This window comes from Gadus macrocephalus, chromosome 16, assembly GCF_031168955.1.
Source record: "Gadus macrocephalus chromosome 16, ASM3116895v1".
Taxonomy (NCBI): Eukaryota; Metazoa; Chordata; class Actinopteri; order Gadiformes; family Gadidae; genus Gadus; species Gadus macrocephalus.
The window spans coordinates 17,974,457-17,984,714 of NC_082397.1; the positions used below are offsets into that span (position 1 = coordinate 17,974,457).

The window sequence follows — 10,258 nt, forward strand, 5'->3', positions numbered from 1 at the left end:
TTAAAAATAAGGTAGAAGAATCTGTTTTTTGACTGAGCTGGAATGTTTTGGGCTGTAGAAGATCAAAGCAAACCATTAGTGATGGTGGCTGATTAGCGTAGGCCTACTGGTTTCATCTTATCTCCACTTGAAAGCCCGACTTGAAGGTGACCAGATGCGTGACACGTGATGCGTAGACAAGATGCGTCTTCTCATATATATTTATTTATTTTGATTTGCAACAGCAGTGTTTCGGATTTAAAAACACACACACACACACACACACACACACACAAACGAGAATATTAAAATTAACAAAAAAAAAGTGCTGCAAAATGTGTAAACGTGAAAGTCTGCATTAAACCATTACAGTGGAAGTTCCTCCCCTTGTCCGCTAGAGGGCGCACCGAGCGAGTCACCCCGCACACACTGATGCTGCTTCCGAAGGAGCAGCGTTGCGTGGTCCGCCAACCATAACTCAGCTGGATGGAAACGGAGGAGGACTAGGAGCTCAATCCGTTTCCCTCTTGACCAAAACAATTTTTAGTTGTGCTTCAGAAATGGAGTAGTTAAGCGGGGGGAAAGGGCTATCGACTACCGAGGGTCAGAAGACTGCTTAAAGTGTGTGTTCCAGAGCATGGAAACGGGGTTGCGCCGTTGGATAAAGTAACAACGAGATGACTGTCCGGCAGCAGGCGAACCGACTGTAGGCTCTTGTCTAACTTTGGGGTAAGTAGCCTTGCAATCGAAACGTCCAAGAAACTAACGCAAACTGGAGTAAACTTGTTTGTCTGGGTTTGTCTTTTGTTTTCCTAAAGCCACTGAATCTTCGATCTCGTAGTTTGGAAACTACAGTCAAACCTCATAATCCCCTGGATCATATTTCAAATATGCTGGTTTTTGGAAAACGCCTTTGGTTTTTGATCTTGATTAAAAAACAAGTAGGCTAGTGTTTCGTTGTTTGACCACATGGATCTAGTCTTCTGGATTATTATTGTCATAAACAACGTATTTTCTTGTTTGATTCTTCCCTAACTCTCCGTAAACTCTTCTGAATGATGCATGCAGTTGGGACAAGCGAGTAGTGACTGACAGTCAAAAAGGGGCGGAGATCGAAGTACTAGCCACAATTTAGCCACATTACGACCTATGGTCATTCGGTCAACTCATTTTAGGTTTTATTTTTTTATTTATATTTTTCGCCCCACAAAGGTAGCTGCAGTGTGCTCTACAGGGATTGCCACGGCTGCAAAAGAAATTTGATCTGTAGAGGTACCCGGTGTCTAATTGCCCGCCTCCAACTTCCCAGGGCATGGCAGGGGTCTAGGGGCTCCTGTTGTTGGAGGGGGGGGGGGGGGGGTAGGTGTGATGCATTGATTATTTACACATGTCTGTCGCTTATTTATATTCAAATTTCCAGTGATTCAATCTTTTTTTTTTAAAGCTTAAGCAAACCACAAAGCACCCAAGCCTAATTGGCTCAATCGTTGAATTATGAGCTCTGCCTGAGGAAATGGACATGCAAACACACCGACACATACTTGTTCAAAGGTTGTGTAAGAAAGAGAAGAAAAGAGAATGAATTTTGTTTTTATGTTCAGTGTCAGTTTCATGAAGCCGTTGCATCTAAGCTGTTCCTTGTTGTTGCCCAAGGTTGGTGTGCCGGTCCTTTATCAGGCACCATCATATCTTTTGTTGCCTTTCCTTATGGATCAGGTAAATTACTGCAGAAAAAGATTGTGATCTAAATTCTAAGAAAGAAAATCGTGATTCTCATTTGATCAACAATCATGCAGCCCTACCTCCATCCCTATACAAATCAAAAGTTTAGTGGATAAAACAAACCTGTGTCGTCTGTGCATGGGGACCTTTCTAATTGTAATAATTTGCCCTTAATTTACTCATGTCTGGTTTTCAAGGGTGAAAACAGTAATCAAAACAAGGATCAACCAACAATACATAATAGAATACATACATTCAAACAAGGCTCTGATAAAAAAAAGGCAACCCTTCATGAAGGTAGAAGCACCTCTAAAGTCTGCTGTGTAGGCCTGGTATGTCTGCTCTGAATCGATTACATTGACCTCTGCCTCTTCAGGCACATGACGTCAGCTTGTTTGGAGAGGCATGGCACAATTACAAAGAGCAAATAATGACTCTAATCCTTCACATTAACTGTCTAGCTGAAAACAAGTTAGGTGAGTGTTAAATAGATGAGCATTGCAGTTTACCACACTATTGCTTCACTCTCGACTGTTGTTCCATGTAACAACAGTCTGTTCATCCATGTAAACACATCCATGGTGTAATCCCCGGTAATGTAATCCCCGGTTATTGGCGCATGGCCAGGATGTTAGAGAGAGTCTTCCTGGGAGTCTTTCCAGGTGTAGGGTTGACTCTTGGATGTGACAAGGTGTTGTGACGCAAGTTTCTCAGGCCGTTGACAATTGTTCACTTAGTCGGGGGCTGGCCTTTCCCGTCGCTGGGGGCTCTGGCTAATTACAGCCGTTTAGGGCCGGCCATGGTTTGGGGTCGGCAATCGCTGCACTTCAGTTAACTGAGATTTATTGGGGATGTAGTCTGTGAGGAACACCTGGTGCTGTTCACAATTATAAAAAAAGAAAGAGAGAGCAGATGTTGCCGTAGCTTCTGAGGGGGAGAAAGAGAGGGGAGAGAGAGGAAAATCAAATGCTGTTGATTCCCCCCCCCCCCCCCAACCAAGCGAGGGCTGTGGACGCATTAAGCTAATGACTACTTGGGATTCGACCAACTTGTTTCCCCCGTGGTTAACCTCTGTATCGTTTGTCAGGGGCTCAGTAATGAAGGGGATAACACACTTCAAAGGGCCCTGTGTGTGCCACAGGAACTGAGGGAAAGTTCCCTTGGTGGGGTTCGTATGGACACTTAACCTGCATGAATGGTAGAGGACTTCACTTATCCAAACGCTTAACGCCTGGAAGCATCCATATACACACGCGCGCATTTGTTCATGCACGCACATGCACGCACCCTAAAAAAGATGGCGTCTAAAATATAGGCATAACAGCCTTTAATGAATGAAAACTATGTGGCGTTGGTCTGCAACCGTTTTTCCTTCTGTGTTAACCTAAATGTTGCATACCTCAATGAAATGTACTCGGTTTAGCGACCGAAACATCATCCATCAGAACACACACACGCATAAGGGGACAGATAAGTGGGCCTGTTTTGATAACAGCCCGTCCATGTGTAACTTACCCATCACCTAATAAGTCAGCCTTTGGACAGAGCGACCTGTGATTGCCAGGGCAGGTTTATTGTGCAAGGCCTGCACGAAAACACTTGAAAGGAAGGAAAGGGTCACGGCGCGGCAAAAGCATACAAAATGTCCCGCCAATTCGACTTTGAGCTTTGGAAGAATCCAGCTTTTAACCACCAGGTCACTTGGGTATGCCATAACCTTATCTTCTTAGATCAGCTAACTGACCTGTGCTCGGGCAGGGCAGCGCATGAAATAACAGCAATGTCTTGACTTTAAACAGTGGTTTTATGATTTTGTTATCTCTCAACTCTCTTTTTAATTAGTCTAATGACTAATCATTTTATGTTTGGCAGCTTCAGGTAATAGCTTCCTCCAGATCATACTGGTCCCTATTTTGGCACACAAGGCATTGTGATTTGCTGCTCCTACATATTGCCTCCTTGTTGAACATGTTTTCTGTTACACGATTTTTGATACATAGTGTTGAGCAACGTACGTGTCCTGGGGCTTGAAAGGGCCTGTTTACTCTTTATCTGATCTTCACATTATATCTTGAAGATTTATTTTGCTGTTTTATTACACACAAATACAGTGTGTGTGTGTGTGTGTGTGTGTGTGTGTGTGTGTGTGTGTGTGTGTGTGTGTGTGTGTGTGTGTGTGTGTGTGTGTGTGTGTGTGTGTGTGTGTGTGTGTGTGTGTGTGGCTCTGATTATACATGTTTTGATGTAGTATGTCAAACTCCTCAATAAATGATAATTGTAAGTGGCAGAACCTCCTCCATACATCTTTTACAAAAGCTGTTTGCAATCTAAATAAAGGTGTGATGCCTAAGCCTTTTGCATCAGTGTTTATCTTGAAGATATTTCTGGGAGATAGAGTATTTTTTCTCTGTTGTTGGAATACAAAACAACCTAGCACTCGCTTATGTATTCAAGGTAAAATAGATTTTTCTACTCACTTAAGTAGTGACGCATGTTTAAAGTGTGGGTGTGATCCCTACTGATTGGCTTGACAGGCGGCAGCTAGGTTTAAAAATCAATAGTGGACCACACCTGTGGTCCAAGTGTTTTGATTTCATGTGAGTTTTTGTCCTAAGTTCCGTTCAGATAATTTGTAAAACAAGTGCCTTTTAGTCTGTGTTTAAGCCCTGTTTGGGTGGCTTTATTTATGTCTTTGAGTTTATTTAAAATAAACGGTTTATTATAGACTTTTCACTTCACTTAAATTTCACACCCTTTCACGATATATATTCACAGGACATTCCAGTTGTATCTTATTACTGGTAATCACGCATGATTATAATGATTCTGTTTTTTTTGCTTATTTTTTAAAAATGAATGTATCATCTATTTCCTATCTTGAAGTTTTCTGGTAGTTAAAAAGGGTGAAAATCAATTATTTATCAAGTATAAATACTAAAATTGATAAAAAAAAAAAGATCTTGAGTCGAAGCCGTAAGGCGTGAATGATCTTCGTATCGGCCCTGTTGGAAGCTAAAAGCTTCTGTGCCTCTCCCCCCCCCCCCCAGGGCATGATGTTGCGCCTGCTGTGCCATGTCCTGTCTCTGCTGGTGGTGGGGCACTGCACTGCGGTCAAGAACTGCCACCATGGGTGCCGCTGCGAGGTGGAGAACTTTGGCCAGTTTGACAGCTTCAGCCTGACCAGGGTGGACTGCAGCGGGCTGGGCCCCGCCGCCTCTGTGCCTGTCCCCATCCCCCTGGACACCACGCACCTGGACCTGTCGTCCAACACCATGGGCCCGCTGAGCGACTCCATGCTCACCGGGCCGGGCTACACCACCCTGATCAGCCTGGACCTCAGCAGCAACCACATCACCGAGGTGAGGCGCCAACATGGCTGGACAGTTGGACGACGAATCCAACACACGGAGTACTAAAGTCAGATGCAAGGTTCACTCATTGTTTTTGTGACTGGCAGGACTTTCTAGTGGATTCTCCTCGGTTTCTGACCAATGTTTGCTCCTCTCACACTCCCTCCATTGCTCCCTGATCTCCAGATCAGCCCGAATGCCTTGCGCAGGGCTGCGTTACCTGGAGAACCTGGACCTGAGGGACAACGCCCTGGAGAGCCTTTCCTCCAGGGCCCTGGCCGGGCTCCCTCTGGCGGAGGTGGACCTCAGCTACAACCGCTTCCAGAACTTTGACATGGACGTGTTTGCCACCAAAGTCAACGGCGAGCCTGTCATCGTGGATCTGTCTCACAACCAGATCCGCAGCGTTACCCGGGCGACCAGGGGGGCGTGCCCTTCATCCAGAGCTTATCTCTGTCGGCCAACCGCCTGACGGACATCCCCGCGCTGGGGGGCCTCCCGCTGCGCTACCTGAACCTGGACGACAACCCCATCGTCTCCGTCCCGGAGGGGGCCTTCTCGCAGCTCAAGGACCTGGTCCACCTGTCCCTCAGCGGGATGAGCCAGCTGCGGGACGTCCAGCCCTATGGGTTCCAGGGCCTCCAGAGCCTGCAGGTGCTGGACCTCTCGGAGAACCCCGAGCTCAAGACGCTGAGTCTGGCCGTTTTCAGCGGGCTGGGGTCCCTCCAGGAACTGAACCTTTCCTACTCGGGGTGCTGTCGCTGCCGGGGAACATGCTGGCCCACCTGCCCAGCATCAAGAGCATCACGCTGGGACAGGGCATCCATTGCCGGAGGACGCAGAAGCAGGGGCAGTTCCACTGGCAGCTGGGCCAGGTGACGCACAACGATGTGCTGACCTGTAATGTGGACGGTGTGATGGTGTGAGGCGGGGGAGGAAAGACGAGATGTCACGAGAAGAGATTTCGGTGGTCAAACACTTTGACATTGAACAATGTCTTTTGAGATCGATGAAAACCTCCCTCTCTGTTAATGTTATAGGTCTACAATGCTATAGATATTTATTTTGTTTAAGGAAAAAGTATCTCTCCTGAGATCTGATGAAACAGTGTTGCAAAATAGGTATATTTAATTATGTGGAAATTACACCATTTTAGATGCTGGTGTTTAATTTTTTATGATTTTGTAATTTGCACCTTTATAATTTATCCGGGATTTTATTAACCCACACATTGCCAAAGAGTACCGCAATGTAACTTCCGAACATTGCTTTAAATATCCACAATGGGAATGTCTACACATTTTGACCACTAAGGATTGTTCTCAATATCCATATTTACACTGAGACACATTTACACATAGACCATGAGAAAGTTACATACTCCGTTGCCACACAATGCCAAAGAGTACCGCAATGTTACTTCGGAACATTGCTTTAAATATCCACATTAGGGAATGTCTACACATTTTGACCACTAAGGATTGTTCTCAATATCCATATTTACACTGAGATGCATTTACACATAGACCATGAGAAAGTTACATACTCCGTTGCCTCCACATTTTACAGAGTCCCTCACTGAGGATTTCTGACGCACAGGATTCTCCAAATAGCTCTCATAGTTACTGCAAACAACAAACTGTAGGCACACGTGTCGAATACAAGAATCTTCTTTAAATATGTTATCTGAAGGCTAATAAGTTCTGTGTTGAGCACAATTCATATATGTTACATTTAAAATGTTCAAATGTGTGCTCAAAACTAAAAGGTCGTGCTCAAAAGCGTATTATTCCTCTAATATTTGTAATTGGTTGGGAAAATCAGGAAATACTGGTATGAAAGTACCGGGAATAACGGTATGGAAATACCTCAAAATATCTATATTTTCAACAGGAACACAATAATAATCCTTTGAGACTTTAGTTGTTCAAATACTAACCGAATAATAATTCGGATTTCATTCTGCCATAGCATTGCATAACAAAACGTTGTTAGAGTGTAGTCAAACACTAGAAACAAAGAAGCATGACACCAATTCGAGCCAATCAAAAACCGCTGTAGCAATGACCCGTGTTCACCAGAGAGTGCCGTCCTTAAGGTTTTATATCAGTGTTTGAACAATCTTTAACTACTGTTTCCACTTCTCAATCATCAGTTCAATTGGAAATTACCTAATCTCTAATGTGGTGTAAACTGTTACATTTGCATTGTGTTCTTAAAAAATAAAACATTCAAAGTTAAAAAGAGACTATTGTCAAGACTTTGATCTTTGAATGTACATCAACCATTGGTTGGTAACTGAAAGAAAGTACAGATAAGGTTTGGTTTGAATCTAATCATGGACAATATAATCTGCTTGATCTTCGTATTTTAGACAAGATCTTCATCGTACTGGTGACCTTCATGAATCAGCAGGGCGTCTTCAGCACATTGAGGGAAGAATAAAGACCAATTTAGCCTTCGGCAGCTAATTCAGGAGACACGATTGACAATTGTGTGTGAACACGCGCATACATGCATACTGTCCCTGGGATCTTAAGATGGTCCTTTATAAATGAAGTGTGAAGACACACGAGGGTTTGGCAGGTTGCTTTGCTCTGCTGGTCAGCGTGGTTATCGAGAACCGGGCGGTTGAGTAGGAGAGCAACGGTATCAAATAAAAGGGAGAAACACACGAACATGAGTGAGCCTGTATGGCCATCTTGAAGATGTGTGTGTGTGTGTGTGTGGTGTGTGCGTGCCTGGGCGTGAGGGTCCCATTGTGTATTCCCTCAGAGACAGAGACGCATTCACATTAGCCCCCCTCTCTCCCTCTCCCCCAACCTCTTCTCTCCCTCTGTATCTTCTCTCAATGTGGCAGGGCCAATTCTGAGTTCCCCTGAAACTTAGACGACCCTATGCCAAAGACAGCCTGAAAAGGGGGGCTGACTAAACTATGTGTTTTTCCAGGGATTGCGCAATGGTAATACGTGTTAGCCTACCGCAGTGTCCCCACGGAGGGATGGCCTTGTTGTAAGGGAGACATTTACAGCTCAAATTCAACTTGGGTTGAGAGGGAGGGGCAGGGGGAGGGGGAGGGGCAGGGGGAGGGGCAGATGTTTGGGGCGGCGGGGGGACGTGCCAAAACTGTACTTTGGGTCAATTCTGTCGGAGGGTAAGGGTTAGTGTGTTAGTTTGTGTGTTGTTAATATTTGGTCGTGTGTGAGTGGATGCTAACTTCCTCTATTTGTGTGTGTGTGTGTGTTTCCATAACCTCTGTGAGAGAGAACGAGAGAGAGAGAGAGAGAGAGAGAGAGAGAGAGAGAGAGAGAGAGAGAGAGAGAGAGAGAGAGAGAGAGAGAGAGAGAGAGAGAGAGAGAGAGAGAGAGAGAAACCGAGAGAGGGGGGGGGAGAGTGAGAGAGAGAGAGAGAGAGAGAGAGACAGAGAGAGAGAGAGAGACAGAGACAGAGAGAGAGAGAGAGAGAGAGAGAGAGAGAGAGAGAGAGAAACCGAGAGAGGGGGGGGGAGAGTGAGAGAAGGAGAGAGAGAGAGAGAGAGAGAGAGAGAGAGAGAGAGAGAGAGAGAGACAGAGACAGAGAGAGAGAGAGAGAGAGAGAGAGAGAGAGAGAGAGAGAGAGAGGTGGGGGAAGAGTGAGAGAAGGAGAAAGAGAGAGAGAGAGAGTAAGAGAGACAGACAGAGAGACAGTGAGAAACATGCAGAGAGAGAGAGAGAGAGACAGTGAGAAACATGCAGAGAGAGAGAGAGAGAGAGACCCTGAGTGAGTTTGACTCGGAGCCATGTTCTTTAGAAGATGACCCTTGCGCGTTAAAGCGTTCCAGATGTCTCCACTACCTCGTGCGTCTGCTGACACTCTGCCATGTGGTGCCGAGCAGAGCCAGCCATCCATCAAACCTAGCGCTGTTCTGCTGCGCTAGGATCAATGCTTAACTAGACTGTGAAATTGCAATGTCATCCATGTCATGCAACGGCACCGTAAAGCATAATCGGATGTGACCATGTCCAAAGATCAAAATACTGTGGCCTTCGCCTCCCTGTTGGCAAACGCAGAAATGTGCTTCATCAGAAGTCTTCTGGTCGCCACTCAACAGCTGTGTGGCTAAAGAGGTCACTTCGATGAGTGGAAAAGATTCACCCTTGCAAGTTGCAACCTTCTTACTTTGAAATATGAACAACTCTCCCATTTGAGTCATCCATTATGCGTAAATAAAGATGTGTATATTTGCGTGCACATCGTCATTTACCTTCTTGCTTTCCTTAGCTTTTGGAGGGCGGGCATTTTTAGTATTCTTCTAGATAAAAAGATAAGAAAATCTCTGAACTGTACACTGCTGTTTGGTACTGCATTGTTTTCTATTACACATACAGTATATAGAAAAACGTGATAATATATTAAGCTCCGAAATCATTATTTTGTACACATTGATGTTAAGAATGTAAAAGAAACGACAGTAACCGCCGGGGTTGTCGAGTTTATTCATATATAATCTCATCTATAGTATGTTTAAACCAAGGTGCTGGTGGAAATAGTTAAAATGTGTTCAATATACGGAACTTCAGCAACTTTTCTTGTTAATTTTCTAAAGTGGTGCTGATCATATCTTTCCTCGGTTAGTTCCCTAACTGACTACAAGAGTTAATCACTCGTTTTCTCAGCAGTGGTCTCGCCCTGAAATGTAATTACTCAACTGCAAAGGGGAACGCTTTGAAGTGTGTATAATTACTTCAGACAACCAGAACCAGGGTTTCTTTATTAACTGTTCAATGCTCACTTGAGAGGCTATCACACAAATGTAATCTGACCTTCCCAGGCCCAATTTCAGAGGATCAAGTAATCCAAGCAGCTACCATGCTTTATTGAACTCACCTCCACAATGACCTTATATGTCTTTGTATGTTGCCAAGGTGCATGTCCCTTTGACAAGATGAACCTAGAATAAGATTACATAATGCAATATATCTATTTTTTTTCTTTCTTTCTTTCTTTCTTTCTTTCTTTCTTTCTTTCTTTCTCTCTTTCTCTCTTTCTTAGTTTCTTCTTTCTTTCTTTGTTTCCTTTTGTCTGGTTCTTGCCATGGCACAGATTACCCTTTTCTAGTTAAACAAAAGTCACATTGTACCTCTTGTTGAAGACCCTGGTCATGTGCAGAATGTGGGCAGGTAGCTTTGACAGACAGTTATGCCATCCAATAACTTGTTTCGGCCGAT

General features: G+C 44.5%; 1 protein-coding gene across 1 annotated transcript; it reads left to right on the forward strand.

Moving 5' to 3' along the window:
- Positions 1-414: 414 nt before the first annotated feature.
- tsku (tsukushi small leucine rich proteoglycan homolog (Xenopus laevis)) lies at positions 415-7,299 on the forward strand. The gene is given in 6 exon segments (XM_060074412.1): positions 415-708; positions 4,749-5,060; positions 5,238-5,261; positions 5,263-5,467; positions 5,470-5,793; positions 5,796-7,299. Coding segments are annotated over 5 exon segments (1,044 nt in total). The 5' UTR covers positions 415-708; positions 4,749-4,751; the 3' UTR covers positions 5,978-7,299.
- Positions 7,300-10,258: the final 2,959 nt, after the last annotated feature.